Raw genomic sequence first — 20,357 nt, forward strand, 5'->3', positions numbered from 1 at the left:
TGTTACTTCATTTATTGCAGCTACAACACGTAGGGTTAAACAATTAGATCATTACATTTGGGCGTACCTGAATGATAAGAGATATGGGCCTCTTAACAGAATTTATCGGCAGTTGAATGCTCATGCCTAGTTTAAATCTTAAGCGCTTTGTCTCTGTGGTCAACTAGTTGTACTGGAGTGCACAGACAGCATCCCCCGCAGGTTCACCGTCTGGTGATGGACGCAATTAATCAATTTTAAATGTTCATTACTGAGCATTTCTTTTTTTAATAGGTCGGCTACTGACACTGGTCACACACGGATATTCTTCACTCCGTGAGGGTTGAATAGCTAGAATATTTGCTTTCTTGCCTGTATTAAGCTAAGCTAGCTGTTGTAGCTAGCCATGGTTCTGATAGAATCGCAGTGCGAGTATTTTATGTATTTTCCTGCGGTTCCCATCGCGGACCTGTCCGATCCGTCAAAATACCGAACTCTCCCCCGACGCAGTCACCTCTACCTCGGCGAAACGGTACAGTTCTTGCTGGTCCTGCGGTCCAGAGATGGAGCAACGGGCTCAGGCGGGACAAAGAGAAGCGAGTCCAGTGACAGTAGTACCCGGACTTGGAAGGAGCTGGTAAGGTCCCTCTCCGCTGTAGCAAGTGTCTGTCCTGGCGAGAGTCGACATCGTTCCCAACTTCACCCTCACGAGTTCCAGAGAAGCTACAGCGACGACGGTGTGGACGAGGATCCGGACGAGGTTGACTTTGCTGCGGGTACAGCCCACACTGTCAGGAAGGAATCTAAGAACCGAGGTTTCAGAGAATGCAAACCGCTTCTCATACATAATAACACGGGGAGTGATGGGAGGCAGTATCGGCGCGCACCGGTACAGGTAATATTTCATATTTTGAGGGAAATTTGTAACAATGTTCGGACTAACGAAACTGACAACGTGTTGTGAGACTACGTGTACACCTGCTGTGTTAAAAAGGAAGTGCAGACATATTAGCAGTAAAGTGCAGCGCTCAAGCAGCTATAAGTAACCTACTTCAAAACCACAAAAAACAGACCTTTTTTCGACTTCCGAAAACAGTTGCAACAAGCCAAAATGCTGACAGCATCCACTTTTTTCAAATAAGCTACTGTTTGAATAATTCCAAATAGCCAAGCATGTTTCATTTGTTTTGCAATGGAAGTTTTAAAAACTCCAGTCAGCCTTAACCTAAACTCCATGCACACTAAACCAAACGCTGGGAATTATGTGAGTGATGTCAAGTACTATTTGAACCCAGTTCAGTCTAACAGACAGCCTGTTATTGTGGAAAGGAACACAGATGTGGTCTAACTATGGTCAATGTGATGATATAAGTAGATGCCTCAGGTTTTTTCATGTCCTCTAACGCTTTTTTCCATTTCGTCCAATGTTGACATGGAGGCAGAGAAATAGAGAGCAAGAGAAAGAAACCTTGTGTAGGAATATCTGCTCACACATCTGTTATCCAGTCCAGGAGAAAATACACGTATTACCCAGTAATTTAGTCAGACTATTTGGCATAGAATACAAGAATACCTGCCACTTCAACCTCAGGCCATCTAATGAACTTGAGGTGCTGTCCATTCAAGGTAACACCCTACCACTATTGTCATCATTGAGCAAATAGAGATTCAATTTGGTTGTACTTGCACTCCTATTTGTCTTATCCTTGGTTACAGATCTGTCTTCTATTACATCTGACCATACTAGTGTCATAGAAAGTGGAATTACTCCCATGTGGATAATCTTCTGTGCAAATATGCATATAACTTAATGTTGTTAGTCCATCCATGCTTCTCTGTTGTTTACATAAACCTTTCTTTCTCTTTTTCTCTCTCACTCTTACAGCTCTCTTGCTCTCTCTTTAGTTCTCCACATCTCACTGGCACACTTTCATTGTAACTTTTACTGTCAACTAAACTCCTAAGCCTAAAATAACCCTTTTCCCTCATGTAAACTGGCTAAATGTCTCCACAAGGTCAAATTATCCTTGTTTTACAAACCATGCAGGCATCTTTAGTAGTCATAAACACATACACACACACAAACACAGACACCCTCTACTTTCCTTTTTATTTTTCATTGTTCAAGTATATCTGTCTCTCTTAGTCTCCCATGGATGAACCAGTGGTACTGAGCGATGAGGTAATCTTCCCTCTGACCGTCTCACTGGACAAACTCCCCGTGAACACACTCAAGGTCAAGGTGAGTTCAACACGCTCATGGCTTTCCTGTGTGCACGGGCATGTATGTGTGTGCATGTGAAAGATAGAGAAAAGGGAGACCATTGTTCTTCATAACCATTTATTCTGTACTATTACCACTCTGTTCCTGCTTGTGTCAGATCGTAGTGACAGTGTGGAAGCAGGAGGAGGAGAAAGCAGAGATCAAGGAACATGGCTACCTAACCATTTTACAGTTGAGGAGTCCCACACACACGTTCAGACAAGACCTCAACTCCTTCAAAGCCCAAGGTACACATACTCGCATAATTACATGTCGCCCGCCTACCCACCCACAAGCAAGCACAATTGAAAACATGAATAAAAACACGAATGATAGTTCTAACTAATGAACTGAAGAGGAAAACATAAATGAAAAACACATGATAATTCTAACTAATGATCTGAAATGCATAACCCAAATGAAAAACATGAATGATAATTCTAATTAGTTAACTGGAGGGAAACACAAAACCATCTATTTAATCAAATCTTTGATAAAAATGATATGCCAGTTATGCCATTTCCAATAGGCTTTTTAGTTTGTTTTGTCAAAGATGGCTATAACAGTATTTTTCTGAATATATACATTTTTTGGTAATTAAAACCAAAAGGTTTTCACCTTAGTGGTAGTGATAAGCGTACATTCTTAAAACACATTACTAAGGTGATTTGTGGAAAAACAAAATAATTGGAATTATTTGCACTAAAGGCAATTCATGTAATTTAATTCTTCCTTTTATTCAAATTATACTTCCTGTGTAGTGTGGCCAATTCAACTACTGAATTACCTGCAGCAATTAAAATTTTTATTTAGAATATAACCCAACACATGAGGTCTCTGTGTGTAAAGATTGCATCTACCTAATACACACAAAAAGTTTGACCATGGAATCAGAAATCCTTATTTTGTCAGTCTGTAGAGATTATTTCCATCATGTTTTAGCACAGAGCTGTTGCAATCACTTTTTCTCCTGGCAAGCAGTTGGGCACACACCAACACAAACACACAGAAACTGGGTGGGGATTGACAAGGACAATGGTTGTTTTAGATTGAAAAATACAAAATTAATCTCAATTCATTCTGAGGAATACAGATGAGTATATGCTGAGCAAAAACAATGCGTAATACATGATGATAAACAAAATACACAACAGTAAATATAATTGCTGTTTGTATCGTCTCTCTCCCCTGGTCCAGTCAGCACCACGTTAAGTGTACTCCCTCCCCCGGCGGTGAAATGTCAGCAGATGACCGTCTCCGGGAAGCACCTAACTTTCCTCAAAGGTGAGTGAAAACTTCTACTTTTACACACTGTTATTTTGTAGGTATGAGCCTGACATTTTAACAACCACTCTAAGGTGTGGGGAAAAGGAGGGGCTTAACTGTGTTATATTTAGTGAACTTTGTTTATTTACACTGATGCAGAAGAGTTACCCATATCCATGTGCAATTACAGTTTCCCTTATTTAATTATAAACCAGGTGGCACAAATCCTGAATGCTGATTGGCTGAAAGCTTTGTTATAAGTGAGCAATAAGGCACAGGGGTGTCTGGTATATGGACAATATATCAGGGCTAATTGTTTTATGAACGACACATTGCAATGTATCACAAATCACAGAGATTCCTTGTTGATCTTGTAAATCAACAAGGATTCAGATTCTTCTTTTTCTTTGTAGCTTTGCTTGTGTATTTTAGATCACTATCCTGTTGTAAAATCCATGTTTGGTTCAGCTTTTTGACAGTTGGCCTCACATTCTCAAATGTAGTGCAAATGTAGTTTTCGTGTTTGCCAAACATGGCATCTGGCATTGTAGTAAAACAACTCCACCTTTGATAAACTTGTCCAGAGCACATTCTTCCAGCTTTTTTCATCAAGTGTTGTCTGGCAAATGTCAGTTGTGTCTTGATAGGTTTCTTCCTTCCTGACCTTCTATGGAGGCAATGTTTGTGCAGTCTCTTTTTGAGTTTACTCTTTCATTTCAACATTGATTGTGGCAAGAGAGCCCTGTAAATCCCTTGACGTTACCCCAGATTTGTGTCATTCGGTCAGCTCTTGGGCTGAATTTGGTGGGATGAAATTTCCTATGAAGGTTGCCAGTGGTCAGAAATTTTCTAGATGACACATCAGACATTGGAATGATGTAATTCGAATTGCTTGGAAATGTTTCTGAAACCCCTCCAATACTCATGGGCATCAATAATCTTTCTTCTGAGCGGCCTCCAATATGTATCTTGTCATTTTGTGTTACCACCAGCCATTTGGTTAAGACCAAACCAGACCATGCTTCAAATTTTTAAAGAAGACAGTTCAAAGTTAGGATTTTCTAATAATTTGTACCTGTTCCGGTGGACTTTACTATCAAAGGTGCACCAATTGAAAGTTACAGTAGGGGTGTACTAACTTTCCACATAAGGAAATTGCATTTCTGTTGATTTTAATTGCATGAATGGTTTCAAAGTAGATTTATTTATTTTGTAATTTGATACATATGGTACATATCTTTATGTGGTTGGAACTTCAGATATCCATGAGTTCAAATATGTAAAAAAAATGTTCCAGTGGGTGTACTTTCTTTTTTACATGACTGCAACTTTTTACTTTACTTATTGTGTTGGTAACCCGTTTATAATATCATTAAGGCATCTCTGGTGTTTTAGGGTATATTGCATATATATATATATATATATGGCTGGGGGCTGTCCAGGCACTTGGCAATGTCATGCCTAAGAACCTCTTAGCTGTGATATATTGCCCATACACCACACATCCTCTTATTGCTTAAATACAACCTATATAACCTATCTACACCTGCTCATGGCCAGGAACAGGAGTATTTCCTAATCACCTGACATGGAACGTCTTTGGTCCCCGTAACTGTGGTAAGCGGTAGGGGCTAAGAATGTACGCGTCGGATGAAGCTACTTTGAAGTAGAGTCAATAGCTCCTCAGCCTCGGTGTGCAAAGTAAAGATTGAAACCAGGATTAGCCGTTTTAATGAAGAGCCTTAGCCTTTTAAGAAAGGGGTTTAGCCACAGAAGTCCACTTCCTTGTTTGTCCATACAGGGCTAAGCGCAGTAAAAACCCTGTGTAAAAAAACCCTAGTAACTCAGAAGGATAATTAGTGACTTTCCAGTAGTACAGTGTCTGACCTAGTGATAGTGGCAGCAGTGGCTTCTGGGTAATGCCCCAATGGAGCGATGCCAGGTGCAGGTTGAATCCTTTCAAAAACAAAGTCTGTCAGCTAGCAGTTACAATCCCATAGACCCAATCTATGTAGGTATTACGTTCTTAGATCTTATTTCCATGAAGTAGATTGACTCTAGATCAGCATTCCACCTTTCAGATGCTTTATAAATAAGGCCTCTGGACAGTAACAGCACTCCACCCATGGTTCAAAGAGCACAGGGAAATAACATAATGACAAATATCCTAGACTCGCCTTAATAGATAGCCAGGAAATACAGTTAGGTCCGGAATCATTGGGACACTGACACTGAACAACCAAGATGCAATTGAAGTGCAGACTTTCAGTTTTAATTCAAGGGATTTAACAAAATATTGTATGAAATGTTTAGGAATTGCAACCATTTTCATACACAGTCCCCTAGGGGCTCAAATGTAATTGGACAAATTAACGCAATCATAAATACAATTCTAATTTATAATACTTTGTCGAGAATCCTTTGCAGGCAATGACTTCTTGAGGTCTGGAAGGCAGGGACATCACCAAACATTGGGTTTCCCCCTTTGTGATGCTTTGCCAGGCCTTTATTGCAGTTGTTGTTTACTCAGTTGTTGTTTGTTCATGGGTCTTTCTGCGTTAAGTTTTGTCTTCAGCAAATGAAATGCATGGGTTGCTTTCGCAGTATGTTTTGGGTCATTGTTTATCTGTAATGTGAGGCGCCGTCCAATCATCTTCGCAGAATTTGGCTGAATCTGAGCAGACAATATCCCTATACACTTCAGAATTCATCCGGCTGCTTCTGTCTTCTGTCACATCATCAATAAACCCTAGTGACCCAGTGCCATTGGAAGCCATGCATGCCCATGCCATCACACTACAGATGATGTGGTATGCTTTAGACCATAAGCCGTTCCAAGCCTTCTCCATACATTTTCCTTCCCATCATTCAGGTACAGGTTGATCTTAGTTTCACCTGTCCAAAGAATGCTGTTCCAGAACTGGCCTGGCTTTTTTATAGGTTTTTTTGATAAAGTCTAATCTGGCCTTTCTATTCTTAAGGCTTATGAATGGTTTGCACCTTGTGGTGAATCCTCTATATTTGCTGTTGTGAAGTCTTCTCTTTATGGTAGACTTGGATAATGATATGCCTACCTTCTGGAGAGTGTTCTTCACTTGGCTGGATGTTGTGAAGGGGCTTTGTCTTTACCATGGAATGGATCCTATGATCATCCACCACTGTTGTCTTCCATGGATGTCTAGGACTTTTTGTGTTCACCAGTGTGTTCTCATTTTATCAGAATGTACCAAACTGTTGATTTGGCCACTCCTAATGTTCCTGCTATCTCTCAAGATGGCCTGTTTCACCTGCATTGAGAGCTCCTTTGACCACATGTTGTGGGTTCACAGCAACAGCTTCCAAATGTGAAAGCCACACCTGGAATCAACTCCAGACCTTTTACCTGCTTAATAGATAAAGAAATAATGAAGGAATAGCACACACCTGTCCATGAAACAGCTTTTGAGTCAATTGTCCAATTACTTTTGGTCCCTTGAAAAAGAGGGGGCTACATATTAAAGAGCTGTAAATCCTGAACCCTTCCTCCAGTTTAGATGTGAACACCCTCAAATTTAACCTGAGAGACTGTACTTGAACCCATATTCATTATTTAACTGTAACTTGAATATATTTTGGTAAACAGACAAAATAACAGATTCTTATGTCAGTATCCAATTATTTCCAGACCTAACTGTGTGTCCAAGTACTCCATTACACGGTCAACAGTCATCACATGCTTGTGAAATAACATGCCCACTCCTCCGCTTGATTCACGCCTAAATATCTTCATTCACAACTTCCACCTTTTTTAGTATGATGTCCTTTTTTCATATTATTTAACCTTCATTCATCTACTCTATTATTTCAATTGCTGCTGCACTGTCATAAGGGAACCGGCAAGTAAACATTTAGTTGGTCTGTACTTTATGGGTCCTTATGAGAAATACAACTTAAAAACTATATTAATAGTTAATTTATTGGCTCAAATAACTGGATGTACTGTATAGTTTATGACATATTCTGTACATGTTTATGACATTAGTTGACATTCCTTTGTTTATGTAACCGTAGTGGTGTACAATAGCCTCTGAATGGAAGTGACTATTGTTTTTAAGACAATGGTGACATGACATCACCATCAAACGTCTACAACTCATAATCTTTTCATGTCTCTGTCTTCCTTCCTCCCCTCTCCCTGCAGTATTAAACTCCAGTTCCCAAGAAGAGGTTTGTGTTAGGGACGTCAGGATCCTTCCCAACTTCAACGCATCCTACCTTCCCATGATGCCTGATGGCTCGGTGCTCCTAGTGGACAATGTCTGGTTAGTACAGGTCCAGAAATCAGATATATAGATCCCCAGTCCTACCTGTAACCATAAAAGGTGAAGCAGAAACTGACTTAGAATCAGTGCCGGGTGGCTTTTCCCTCTGGTGGACAATGTCTATTACGCCCCATTAACGTGACTGAGCAGAGTTTCCAGATTCTTTCCTAGTGTTTCTATGAGATATGACCTATGATTACATAACGTCAGCGTGAAATTATTTTCCTTCCAAATGTTTATCAACAAACATTTGAAAAAGCAGCTTTTCTGTGTAGGAAGTGTGTGGGCATACCCCAGCCACAGAATGGACTAGACTGCTGATTGGCTAGCTCATCCTTCTCTAGTTTGACAGAAGTTTGAGCTGTGTTTTTTGTTTTCTCCAACAGAAGATTGGGGTGTATTTTTTTTCTTGCTTTGGCAAGTCAGCAACCTTAATGGGTATGATTTAACAGTATATCAGTTACTTTTTATTCTCAGTGGACAGTTACTTTAACCATAGATTAAAGATCAGATTAGCCTACAGCTTAATACCAACAACTACCAACTAATACCAATTATAAGTGTTAAAACATTCTATATTTTATTCCAAAATGTTATACGATGGTGGTCTAGTGGTCTAAACTGCTGCATTTGGAACAAATGGTGTGAGCACTGGTTTGGAAAATTAAAAGGCCCACTTCTAATAATTTAAAATATGTATTGTTTGTTTTCAGTGTTTTTTTTAAAATAAATGTTGCCCAGAATATAAAAAGTTGTTCATTACTTCCTGTCTTCAGCCACCAATCAGCGGAGGTTGCCATGACATCCTTCAACAGAATGAACAGTAGCTCCTCCCACCTTCCCAGCATGCTGTCTGCCCTGGAGGAGCAGAACTTCCTGTTTCAGTTGCAGCTCAGAGACCAGCCAGAGGATGAAAGCAATGAGGTGAGAGCAGAGGAGAGAGGAATGGAATGGAGGGAGAGAGAGAAAACAGAGGTCAAATGAGAGGAAAAACGGTACCTAATTACAGTGTCTCTGTGGAGTCTGCCGCTAACAGTCATCTCAGGCACCATGACATCCAACGTTTGAGATCACCTCATTTCTCTTAGATGTTCACAAACCATCTGCTGAATGTTTCCTTATGTACATGGGGCGTGGGATCATTGGAGGAATGTAAATGTGTTTGGTTTTCTGCTTCAGGGTCTAGAGGTCCCCTTGGTAGCTGTTCTGCAGTGGTCCACCCCTAAACTTCCCTTTACCAGGTACGTAATCACTTATAGTAATCACTACTATATCTACTGGCCTCATCTTCCGAAGGCTTTCCAGTCCACTTTAGTCTGACTTTTCCCTAATATCTAACAGTTTTTCCTTCTCCTTTTACATTCATTTCACCTGTTCCTTAATAATTGTCTTATGTCCTTTTACACTATTTTACATTAAACTGATTGTTTATTTAAAAACCAGGATAACTCTAGAGATCTAACACTATTGATTTCTACAACTGTTTATAGTGTTATGTTGATGCAGCTCTAATTATGCAACAGATACTCTACAAGTTCACTGTTAGGTTGGTCCTAGTTTGGTCCAGTATGAAAACATCAGAATGGAGAAATTCCTTCCAAATCACTGAAAATGTTGCAATTCCAGTGTCAGTTACTTATTTTGTTACTTTATTACTAAAACATTTTATTACACAGAATGATCCGGAGAGGGCACTCCCACATTCAGACTGACGATGAGTGATGGAGAGATGAGATAGAAGGAACGAGGAAACTGCCCAGTGTTCTACTGACAGGCCACTGATTGGAGCTTGTTAACTTTCCACCGCCCCAGGTACATCTCCACCCACTATCAGCTGCCCAGCGTGAGACTGGACCGCCCCCGGCTGGTGATGACAGCTTCCTGTCCCAGCGCTGTGCGTCCTCAGGAGAACTTCCGGGTCAAATACACCCTCCTGAACAACCTGCAAGACTTCCTGGCTGTACGACTAGTCTGGACGCCTGAAGGTGAAATGGGATGAGAGAGGAACAGGAAAGAGAAGAGGGGAGATAATTATAATAATAGTAATAATTATGGCCGGAAATGGGGAGAGCTGAAGCAGGAGATGAATGATATACAAAGAGCTGGGTTAAGCAAACATAGTGATTTATTTACACTGCGTTTTAAACAAGCCTGTAATATATAGTATATACTCTGCAGGCCAAAGGTTGGGAATAATGTACAGATTTTGCGCTTATGGAAAGAAATTGGTACTTTTATTCACCAAAGTGGCATTCAACTGATCACAATGTATAGTCAGAACATTTATAACTTGAAAAATTACTATTACAATTTGAAAAAACAAACAAAGAGTTCCACGTGCAGCAATGACAGCTTAGCAGATCCTTGGCGTTCTAGTGGTCAGTTTGTCCAGAAACTCAGGTGACATTTCACCCCACTCTTCCTGCAGCACTTGCCATAGATGTGGTTGGCTTGTCAGGCACTTCTCACGCGCCTTACAGTCTAGCTGGTCCCACAAAACCTCAGTGGGGTTAAGATCAGGCGACCGGGCCAGCCAGTCCATCACCATCAGTACTCCTGAGGACTGCTTCATCCCAAACAGTTCACATAAATTAGGAGTGTGTTTAGAATCACTATCCTACTGCATCATGATATTTGCCCTTATTCATATCTGACCACGGGGGATGGCAAGGCGTTGGAGAATGGAATGATATCCTTCCTTGTTTAGGGTTCCTTAAACTCTGTATAAATCTCTATAAACTTTTCCAGCACCAAAGCACTGCCATACCATTACATTTCCTCCACCATGCTTGACTGATGGTGTTAAGCATTCCTTATCTCAACATCTTTTCATTCATCTTTCGTCTCAGACGACACTGTCCTGTTTGAGCCAACCACTTCAAACTTCGATTCAGTGGTCCATTACGCTCTTTTCCAATTATCTGTTGTCCATTGTCTGTGTTTCATTGCCCACTCTAACTTTTCTTTTAGTTTTTCTGTTTCAAAAGTGGCTTTTTCTTTGCAATTCTTCCCATAGGGCCTGTTCCTCTGAGTCTTCTCTTCACTGTGGTTTATAAACTGATGTTGAGCGGGTAGAGTTCAATGAAGCTGTCAGCTGAGGACATGTGAGGCATCTATTTCTCAAACTAGAGACTCTGATGTACTTATCCTCTTGTTTAGTTGTACATCTGGGCCTTCCACATCTCTTTCTGACCTTGTTTGGGTCAGTTGTCCTTTGTCTTTGAAGACTGTAATGTACACCTTTGGATGAAATCTTTAGTTTTTTACAGGCATTGTACAACTTTCATTCCTCAAAACAATGATTGACTGACAGGTTTTAGAGAAAGCTGTTTCTTTTTTCCCATTCTTGACCTAAGACATGCACAACAAACAAAAAGAAAATGTTAATCTTCATTTAATAAACCAAATAGCTTTCAGCTGTGTTTTATTTGGGAAGTGACTTTCAAGTACCAAATTAGAAATTCAGCATGATTACTCAAGGATAAGGTATTGGAGTGATGGTTGCTGGAAATGGGGCCTGTCTAGATTTGATCAAAAAAAAAAAATGTCCAATAGTGATGGGGCTGTTTCTTTACATCCATAATGTCTCGACTATACTTTGTTCAGTTGAATTCCACTTTGGTGAATAAAAGTACCAATTTCATTCCGAAATAGCAAAATCTGTACATTATTCCAATCGTTTGGCCCCCAGTGTACATGCTTATGTAATCTCATCTTACATGCATATGTATTAGGAAAATACATAAAGGACGTTTTGTGAGCCAAAAGCGATGATGGGTCCAGTGACAGCCGAAGAGGAGAGTGGATTCATCCCAGAGTGTGTTGACTCGGTCATATGCAGAAACAGAGGAGGCCGAACTGGAAATGTAGGGCCAGTTAATGTGACCATTAGGGAGGGATATGTTGTCAGACACAGCCCAGAGGGAAATTGGAGACTGCCAGATTGGGTGTGGTAGATGATAATGAAGTCAGATAGGATTGTTTGCATGAAGTCCACCCAGTCCGGAGAGTTTGGACTACGTTGCAAGATTTCAACACCACCTTGTGCTGTACTTGCTAAATTCTTTTGTCATTATTTTAGAGTTAAGTAGAAGTTGGCCAGACAACACTCTGGGTGAAAGTAAGGGAGTGAAATCAACTAAGCTGTTGGAGTGATATAAGATCCCAATTGTATGTCATGGAAGGGACCTGGGTGTGTGGAAGACATAGCTGATCCATGGGATTGCAAAACACCTCAGCGAGAGCAAGGAAGAGACTGAAAGAGAGAGGGAGAGTGAACAATGACCTAATATGTGATTGTAATTAAAACTCTGAAAGAGAGGCGAAGAGAGACTATCAGGGGGAAGGGCATTCACAAGGAACTTAATATGTCTTTGTTAAAAGAAAAAGGCTTTCGAATATAAGGAGAAAATGAGAGGGAGGGACGGATAAATGAGAGAGAGAGAAGAGTGTTGACTGAAGAGGTTTGGGAATCCTGTTTACAGTCCGGGATGATTCTTAAAAACACAAGCCACTACAAACCAGAAAGATAGAATCAATTTAGCCTGTTTATATTCAGCCCTGTCAGGATTTTGCAATTTCTGAGTGCATATCACCAATTCCTTGCGTATTTGAACTGTCACCACACTATTCACACACATACAACCGTTAAATCATTGCTTAGAAATGTACTTATAACTGCATTACAAAAGGAGTTCTTGCAAATTCAACCATTCACGGTCCATTTACCACATAATATTGTTCAATCAGTCCAGCTGTCTTTTTTTTCTTTTGCCAGCAGATTTTTATATAGAAAAACTGATGCTTATTGTTGCACGGAAGGACATAATAGCAGCAGAATAAAACAGCATTTTAGCCCACAGATAACGCGTCCAGTTTCTAGGGAGGGAATGTATATTGGTTTCGGGTTAAATGAAACGTAATGCCCGGTAACGTCCCCCCCAGGCCGTGGTCGTCAGGAGGACCCCTCAGTGACTTCCATAGTGTGCCACACCCCCCTCAACAACCTGGGCCAGTGCCGGAAAGGATCCACCCTCTCCTTCACCGTCGCCTTCCAGATTCTGAAAGCAGGACTCTTCGAGGTACCAGCACGGCAGAGTTTGCGCGCTGATCGTATCGGAGCAATGTAGAGCCAAAGAAAGATCAATAGGGTGTTTGGATTATTATATGAGTTAAAAGGTTTCAAAACTAAAAACAGCTTCTTCTCCGTTCCTCTTTAGTTAAGCCAGCACATGAAGCTGAAGCTCCAGTTCACGGCATCCTGTTCCACCGCCCCGGCTGAAGCTCTTTCCATGTCCCTCTCCCTGTCCAGGAAGAACTCCCCCTCCAGCCCGGCTGTCAGAGACCTGCTGGACAGACAAAGTCTGGGACGCTCACAGTCTTTCTCCCACCAACAGCCCTCCAGGTCCCATCTTATGAGGTGCATTTACCCCCAGACACACACACACTAGAGATGCAGCGGTACAGTGGGCCCACGGGTCGGGACTGATCACGGTTTTTGGGTCACGGTAACGGTACTGTTTCGGTATGAATGACATCATCATGTTAGAAGTTTTTCCACTTGAGTAGCCAACACTGGCAAAGCAATGGTTGCAGACTGTACATTGCTTATGGTCTTCTTACCCTCAACATCTTTTTGAAATCTGAATCCTAAATGTTCCCAACCAGTGTATTTGAAAAGATGGCGGTGCCTCTTCAAATTTGCTTCTCTCGGTCTTGCTAGCACTCGACATTGAGAGAATACAGTGAGGGAAAACATTTATTTGATCCCCTGCTGATTTTGTACGTTTGCCCACTGTCAAAAAATTCAGTCTATAATTTTTATGGTAGGGTTATTTGAACAGTAGGAGACAGAATAAGAACAAAGAAATCCAGATAAACACATTTTATAAATTGATTTGAATTTTAATGAGTGAAATAGGTGTTTGACCCCCTCTCAATCTGAAAGATTTCTGGATCCCAGGTGTCTTTTATACAGGTAACGAGTTGAGATTAGGAGCACACTCTTAAAGGGAGTGCTCCTAATCTAAGCTTGTTATCTTGTATAAAACACACCTGTCCACAGAAGCAATCAATCAGTCAGATTCCAAACTCTCCAAGACCAAAGAGCTGTCCAAGGATGTCAGCGACAAGATTGTACACCTACACAAGGCTGGAATGGGCTACAAGACCATCACCAAGCAGCTTGGTGAGAAGGTGAAAACGGTGCGATTATTTGCAAATGGAAGAAACACAAAAGAACTGTCAATCTCCCTCGGTCTGGGGCTCCATGCTAGATCTCACCTCGTGGAGTTGCACTGATCATGAGAACGGTGAGGAATCAGCCCAGAACTACACCAGAGTCTCTTGTCAATGATCTCAAGGCAGCTGAGACTATAGTCACCAATACAAAATTTGTAACACACTACGCCGCGAAGGACTGAAATCCTGCAGTACCCGCAAGGTCCCCTTGCTCAAGGAAGCACATGTACAGGCCCATCGGAAGTTTGCCAATGAACATCTGAATGATTCAGAGGAGAACTGGGTGGAAGTGTTGTGTTCAGAATCAACCACTCACATTCAAACTCATGTTAAATAGAAGTCATTACACACCTGCCATCATTTAAAGTGACTGATTAATCACAAATAAAGTTCAGCTGTTCTAGTTGGATTTTCTCAGAGCAAAAGCCATGGTCTGCAGAGAGCTTCCAAAGCATCAGAGGGATCTCATTGTTGAAAGATGTCAGTCAGGAGAAGGGTACAAAATAATTTCCAAAGCATTAGATATACCATGGAACACAGTGAAGACCGTCATCATCAAGTGGAGAAAATATGGCACAACAGAGACATTACCAAGAACTGGTCCCTCCAAAATGTATGAAAAGACTAGAAGAAAACTAGTCAGGTAGGCTTCCAAAAGGCCTACAGCAACATTAAAGGAACTGCAGCAATTTCTGGCAAGTACTGGCTGTGTGCTACATGTGACAACAATCTCCCGTATTCTTCATATGAATGGGCTATGGGGTAGGGTGGCAAGACTGAACCCTTTTCTTACAAAGAAAAACATCCAAGCCTGGCTGAAGTTTGTAAAAACAAACATCAAGTCCCCCAAAAGCATGTGGGAAAATGTGTTATGGTCTGATGAAACCAAGGTTGAACTTTTTGGCCATAATTCCGAAAGGTATGTTTGGCACAAAAACAACACTGCACATCACGCAAAGAACACCCATACCCACAGTTAAGCATGGTGGTGGCAGCATCATGCTTTGGGGCAGTTTTTCTTCAGCTGGAACAGGGGCCTTAGTCAGGGTGGAAGGAATTATGAACAGTTCCAAATACCAGGCAATCTTGGCACAGAACCTTCAGGCATCCGTTGGAAAGCTGATGAAGAGGAAGTTCACCATTCAGCATGACAATGACCCAAAGCACACATCCAAATCCACAAAAGCATGGCTTCAGCAGAAGAAGATTAACGTTTTGGAATGGCCCAGCCAGAGCCCAGACCTGAATCCAATTGAACATCTGTGGGGTGGTCTGAATAGGGCTGTGCACAGGAGATGTCCTCGCAATCTGACAGATTTGGAGCACTTTTGCAAAGAAGTGTGGGCAAATATTGTCACGTCAAGATGTGCCATGCTAATAGACTCCTACCCAAAAAGAGTGTTGTACTAAAATCAAAAGGTGCTTCAACAAAGTGTTAGTTTAAGGGTGTTCACACTTATGCAACCAGGTTATTGAGAGTTTATTTTTTATTTCCCCCCCCCCAAAGATTTCAGTTTGTTTTTTAATTGAATTGTTCACGTTATATGTCACTTTAAGGGTGGAAAAAGTTCTGACATGATTTATCTTTGTCTCTTTCTTTTACATCACAAGAACCTGGCATTTTAACAGGGGTGTGTATACTTTTTATACCCACTGTATAACATTTTTGACATGCGTTTTTCTGGATTTTTATTGTTGTTATTCTGTCTCTCACTGTTCAAATAAACGTACCATTATATACTGATAATTTCTTTGTCAGTGGGCAAACATACAAAATCAGCAGGGGATCAAATAATATTTTCCCTCACTGTATTTGTTTTTAGTTTCCCCTCTCTTCATGGGGCCAGGATGTTTGCAGGTCCTTAAAAAGTTGATAAAAAAACGTATTCCATATTTTTGAAGGTCTTAAAAAAAACGTATTCCATATTTTTGAAGGTCTTAAAAAAGTCTATCAAGTTCTGTTAGCTCTGGTCGCTCAGGGTGAGAGACCACGATTTCAGTCAGATTGTTAGCAAGACACATGACGATTCGCTGCTTACCTCCTAACACGGTTGTTCATGAGGTAGATAGCTAGCTAGTACCAAGCTAGGTAATTTAACTAGCTACGTAGTGGACATCGGCTTTTAAACTTCCCGCAGGTACCATGGGAAAGTGCAAATTAAATCAGAAGTTGTTGGACAACAGCAACTTTGCTTAATGGTTGAAATCTGTTGAAGGGAAAGGAAACGAAACCCACTGTGTTTTTTGCAAGAAATCTTTCAAACTTGGCACATTTATTACATTTGTGTAATCCCATATAACAAAATATATAAATAAATAACAAAAGCGCTGCAAAAAGCCTCCAAAAAAGCATTTCTCAGTATTGTTTGGTCATATCACTGACGACAGTCCTGCAAAGTACAGTCAGTAACGTTATTGTTAGCAGTAGGCATACTGCTTTAACAACAGTGTGTACTTCAGTCGAATTGGTGTCCTTATGTATTTTTTGCATGGGGTGTTATGAAATTTGTCTTAAATTGAATTTGTAGTGGCATTAAATAAAGTCATACATTTAACTTGGTGAAACCTGTAGATACTGTCTGGGCACATGTACTGTAGGGAGGTTTCATACTGAGTCATTGCAAATCATCCATTGCTGTTTTAAGGGGGAGGGATTTGTGGTCACTGCTGTTGCCACATTTTGAGACAGTGTTGTGGAGTGCAGTTTGTCAGCCCTCAGGAGCCCCCTAACAGCCTGGGGCCCCAAGCAGTTCCCTGCCTTATCTGTTCACAAGCTACGCCTCTTGTTCTGTGGGTCTGAATCTACAATGTGCGATTAATCTACAGCGCAATAAGCATGTTATGGAAACTATAGGAAAATGACCGGCATATGGTAACTCCACGATTCCTGTGTGTGTTGAACGGTAGGGGGCGTACCGAACGGCTCGATAACATACCGGGTACCGCTGAATCCCTAACACACACATGTAAAAAGTTGTCTCAGTCACAAACTGACGTCTTTCTGACCCTCTGACCTTTCTCTTAACCATTCCCATCTGGGTTTCTCTGCGCTTGTGTGTTCCAGGACAGGCAGCGTGATGGAGCGCCGGGCCATCACCCCTCCCGTGGGATCGCCAGTGGGTCGACCTCTCTACCTCCCCCCCGAGCGGCCCGTACTCTCACTGGACAAGATCGCCAAGAGAGAGTGTAAGGTGCTGGTTCTGGAAAGCGGAAGGGATCAGGAGACATGATGGACACAGAGAGATGGAGGAGGGAAATGTGGGATGCATGGAGGGACAGATGGTAGGAGAATGACGTCCCTCGCGTTAAATATTTCCAGCATCCCACAAAAAAAGCATGCATGAACAACAGCCTGTGACTGACAAACAGACCAGACTGACACCAGACTGACACCAGACTGACACCAGACTGACACCAGACTGACACCAGACTGACACCAGACTGACACCAGACTGACACCAGACTGACACCAGACTGACACCAGACTGACACCAGACTGACACCAGACTGACACCAGACTGACCTGCTGCATGTGAACCGTATCATTTCAAGACAAGTTGCTTTCGGCAACATCGTTTCATGTGTTTATCTGAGCATTTTTATTTGACTTTAAATAGTACTTTTTATGTACTATTGAAAGTGGGTTTAGTCCTTGTGTAATGCTGTAATTAAACATGTAAATAATCGGTTTTAAACCGGCTGAGGTCAGGCAGACTATTTATTGTGCTTACTTCAGTAAATACTGGCACTAAGGCACAAGCTGGTTTGGTTCATGGCCAGTAAACCTTGGCTAAGATCCAGCCCTTACCTGTGGTATGTTGACCATATACCACAAAGCCCTGAGGTGCCATACTGATAATATGAATTGCTTATCAGAATAGGGAAACATGTATTTTCACATACCTGTGACGCATGGTCTTCTATTCAAGGCTCAGTCCAACCAGTTTCTAAACTTTTGTGACACGTGATATATGTAAAACGTGTATTAATTATGTTTCTCCAGTTTGGTCTCAGATCTGTTCGTGCCAAGTAACTACTATTGTGAAAGCACCCACAGTATTCAACTTAGCCTGGTCTAAGATCTGATTGTGCTGTCTCGACCGGTCAGATGGCCATTGCCACAGCAACTGTCAAGACAGCGCTGACATATCTGATAAGAGGTTGAAGTTATTCTGCTTACGCTTACCAAGTGTCATCACTCAATGTTTGAGAGTGTTGTATTTTATTGGAGACACACAGTCTTTACACTGTATTTTTTTCGTTAAGTGGTCTACCAGAGAGGTTTTTGGTTCAGGCTAAATGTATTTATTGTCATAAGTTTATCCTTGTCTTTTTATTTACTATCTGCGTTTTCTGCAGCTTTAATGTCTTAAAGTGCTCATACACTTATTAATACACTCCTGAGTAAATAGACTGTATGTAGATGTATGCTGTTATATTCCACACTCCATGACAGGAAAAAAATGATTGTCTTCATAAGGTTGTTCACCCCATTCCCTGCTAATAGTCATCGTTTCAAAGTAGAGCACTAAATAGTGTTTAGTGTGCCATTTTGGATGGAGCTTTACATGGCTGTTGACCGATGTCAACAGCTGTGTTGATCATATGCTATTCATTCACAATTCAAACTTTGTAGGGATTTAGTATTTGGCAACAATCCAGAATAGTAGATTATTTAGAAGGAATGTCAGTCACGGGAGCTAGTTTTTTTTGTTTTGAACTGTTTACATTTCCATGAAGAACATTGAACAATGGTGCTTGTGTTTGTATGTGCGTGCACTTTTCCTTTCCTGATTTGTTGTATGTTTCTGAATGAGTCTTTAATAGTATGTTTTATTCATCAGTGTAGACGGCTTGTGGGTCTGAAGACCTGGTGTGACATGACAATGTGAAGCTGAGGACATTCCAAATAGTTGGACAAAATGTGTCTGATTTGAATATTTTAGACACTCTCTTAGACAGTTAGTACTTAGACAGTTTTTCCCTATGCCCATGTTTTACCCTATCATGTGTCTAGACACAACTACACCAGGCATTCTGCGTGACCAATTTGTACTATTGTTTATGTTAATGATATGTTCATATCACTTTCTGAAAGAGGTATTCTGGGATCGAGCATTCGAAACATTTCCATCCCTTTCCTCTTTCATTTTAAAATATTATTACTACTTGGACCAAAGTAGCTCACAATAAGATTGTTTATGTACATTTGGGACTTATTTTTAACAGTCATTGCTTTTTGCACTTTATTTGCTTTTCTTTTTTAATCTTCCTGTGTCTTTGGAGACATAAATACATGTACAGCTGTTGATTGTTTCACAATTGTATTATCCCACATACTGTGCCAGTGAGGGTCACTGGCCTGTGTGTTTCTGTCGGACCGTTAAGACAAACATGTTTGTAGACTGTACATGAAACCCACATGACAAGTGATGTTATGCTTGCAGCAGCATCATTTAATTAATTAAATTCAACGAATTACACCTCAGGTCCCTGGATCATTCATAACGACAGCTCATACATTCTCAAATTAAAACAATGATAGCATGAATAAGTTAACGCAGCTAGATAATATTGACTATAAAGATATTCAGATATTCAGAAATTCAACAAAAACAAACGAGACAACTGTTCACATTACAGACTGTGATCTATTCTGTGTGTATTTGTGACTGTGTGGTGTGTGTATGTACATCCATCCTCCAGTAAACTTGAAACTGTTGAATTCTCTCTTTTTCCCCTGTCTACATGGGAGTGGCATTGTGGCTTGTTTTCATATCCAGGTTGTCGTATTTGTGGTCGCCTTGGAGATGCATGTGATACTGGATACCTGGTTGAAATTAAACAAACAAAATTAGAAACAAGGGAGGGAAAGTAGGATAAAGACGGAGTGATGAGGTACGAGAAGAAAGTGAAGGGAGCCCAGTTTTATTATTCATTTGTTGTTTGACCAGTACTGTTAGGCCCAGGAGTTTCTGCTTGTCAGGACACCAAGGGGATCAAAGGTTTTGTTTTAGAAAAGATATCATGCTCTGAGTGGAAGAACGCCTTCATGAGAATCTGAACTTATGCCACGACTTAAAAGTGCAAGGATTGATTTGACAAACCCCGCCATCGCATAGTAGAATATTTAAACATTACACAGGGAGAATAAAAATGTATGTATAGGCATATGGGTTTAAATTAATTGCGTTTTTGGGCTTGGATCCATTCAATCCCACCAAAGGAATGTTTACACAGTTTCTTTATTTATGAGATTAATCCTGTGCCCAGACTCTGTTCGCTCGACCATTGAAAAAACTTTACTT

The 20,357-nt window shown here is 40.9% G+C and overlaps 2 protein-coding genes across 3 annotated transcripts in view; one reads left to right on the forward strand and one right to left on the reverse strand.

Moving 5' to 3' along the window:
- Positions 1 to 40: 40 nt before the first annotated feature.
- Positions 41 to 18,991, forward strand: map11 (microtubule associated protein 1). Its single transcript, XM_010899180.4, has 11 exons — positions 41 to 874; positions 2,126 to 2,221; positions 2,361 to 2,490; positions 3,440 to 3,526; positions 7,689 to 7,809; positions 8,586 to 8,733; positions 8,989 to 9,050; positions 9,622 to 9,794; positions 12,754 to 12,890; positions 13,029 to 13,228; positions 17,114 to 18,991. Exons 1-11 carry the CDS (start codon positions 386 to 388, stop codon positions 17,277 to 17,279), a joined length of 1,809 nt encoding a protein of 602 aa, XP_010897482.2. The 5' UTR covers positions 41 to 385; the 3' UTR covers positions 17,280 to 18,991.
- A 488-nt stretch (positions 18,992 to 19,479) lies between these two features.
- Positions 19,480 to 20,357, reverse strand: part of zanl (zonadhesin, like) — a 66,062-nt gene continuing 65,184 nt past the window's right edge. For both annotated transcript variants that reach the window (XM_034290683.1, XM_034290682.1), the window contains one exon: positions 19,480 to 19,879. In XM_034290683.1, the coding sequence (XP_034146574.1) occupies positions 19,794 to 19,879 (86 nt within the window). In that variant the 3' untranslated portion in view covers positions 19,480 to 19,793. The remainder of the gene's footprint in view (positions 19,880 to 20,357) is intronic.

This window comes from Esox lucius, chromosome 24, assembly GCF_011004845.1.
Source record: "Esox lucius isolate fEsoLuc1 chromosome 24, fEsoLuc1.pri, whole genome shotgun sequence".
Lineage (NCBI taxonomy): Eukaryota > Metazoa > Chordata > Actinopteri > Esociformes > Esocidae > Esox > Esox lucius.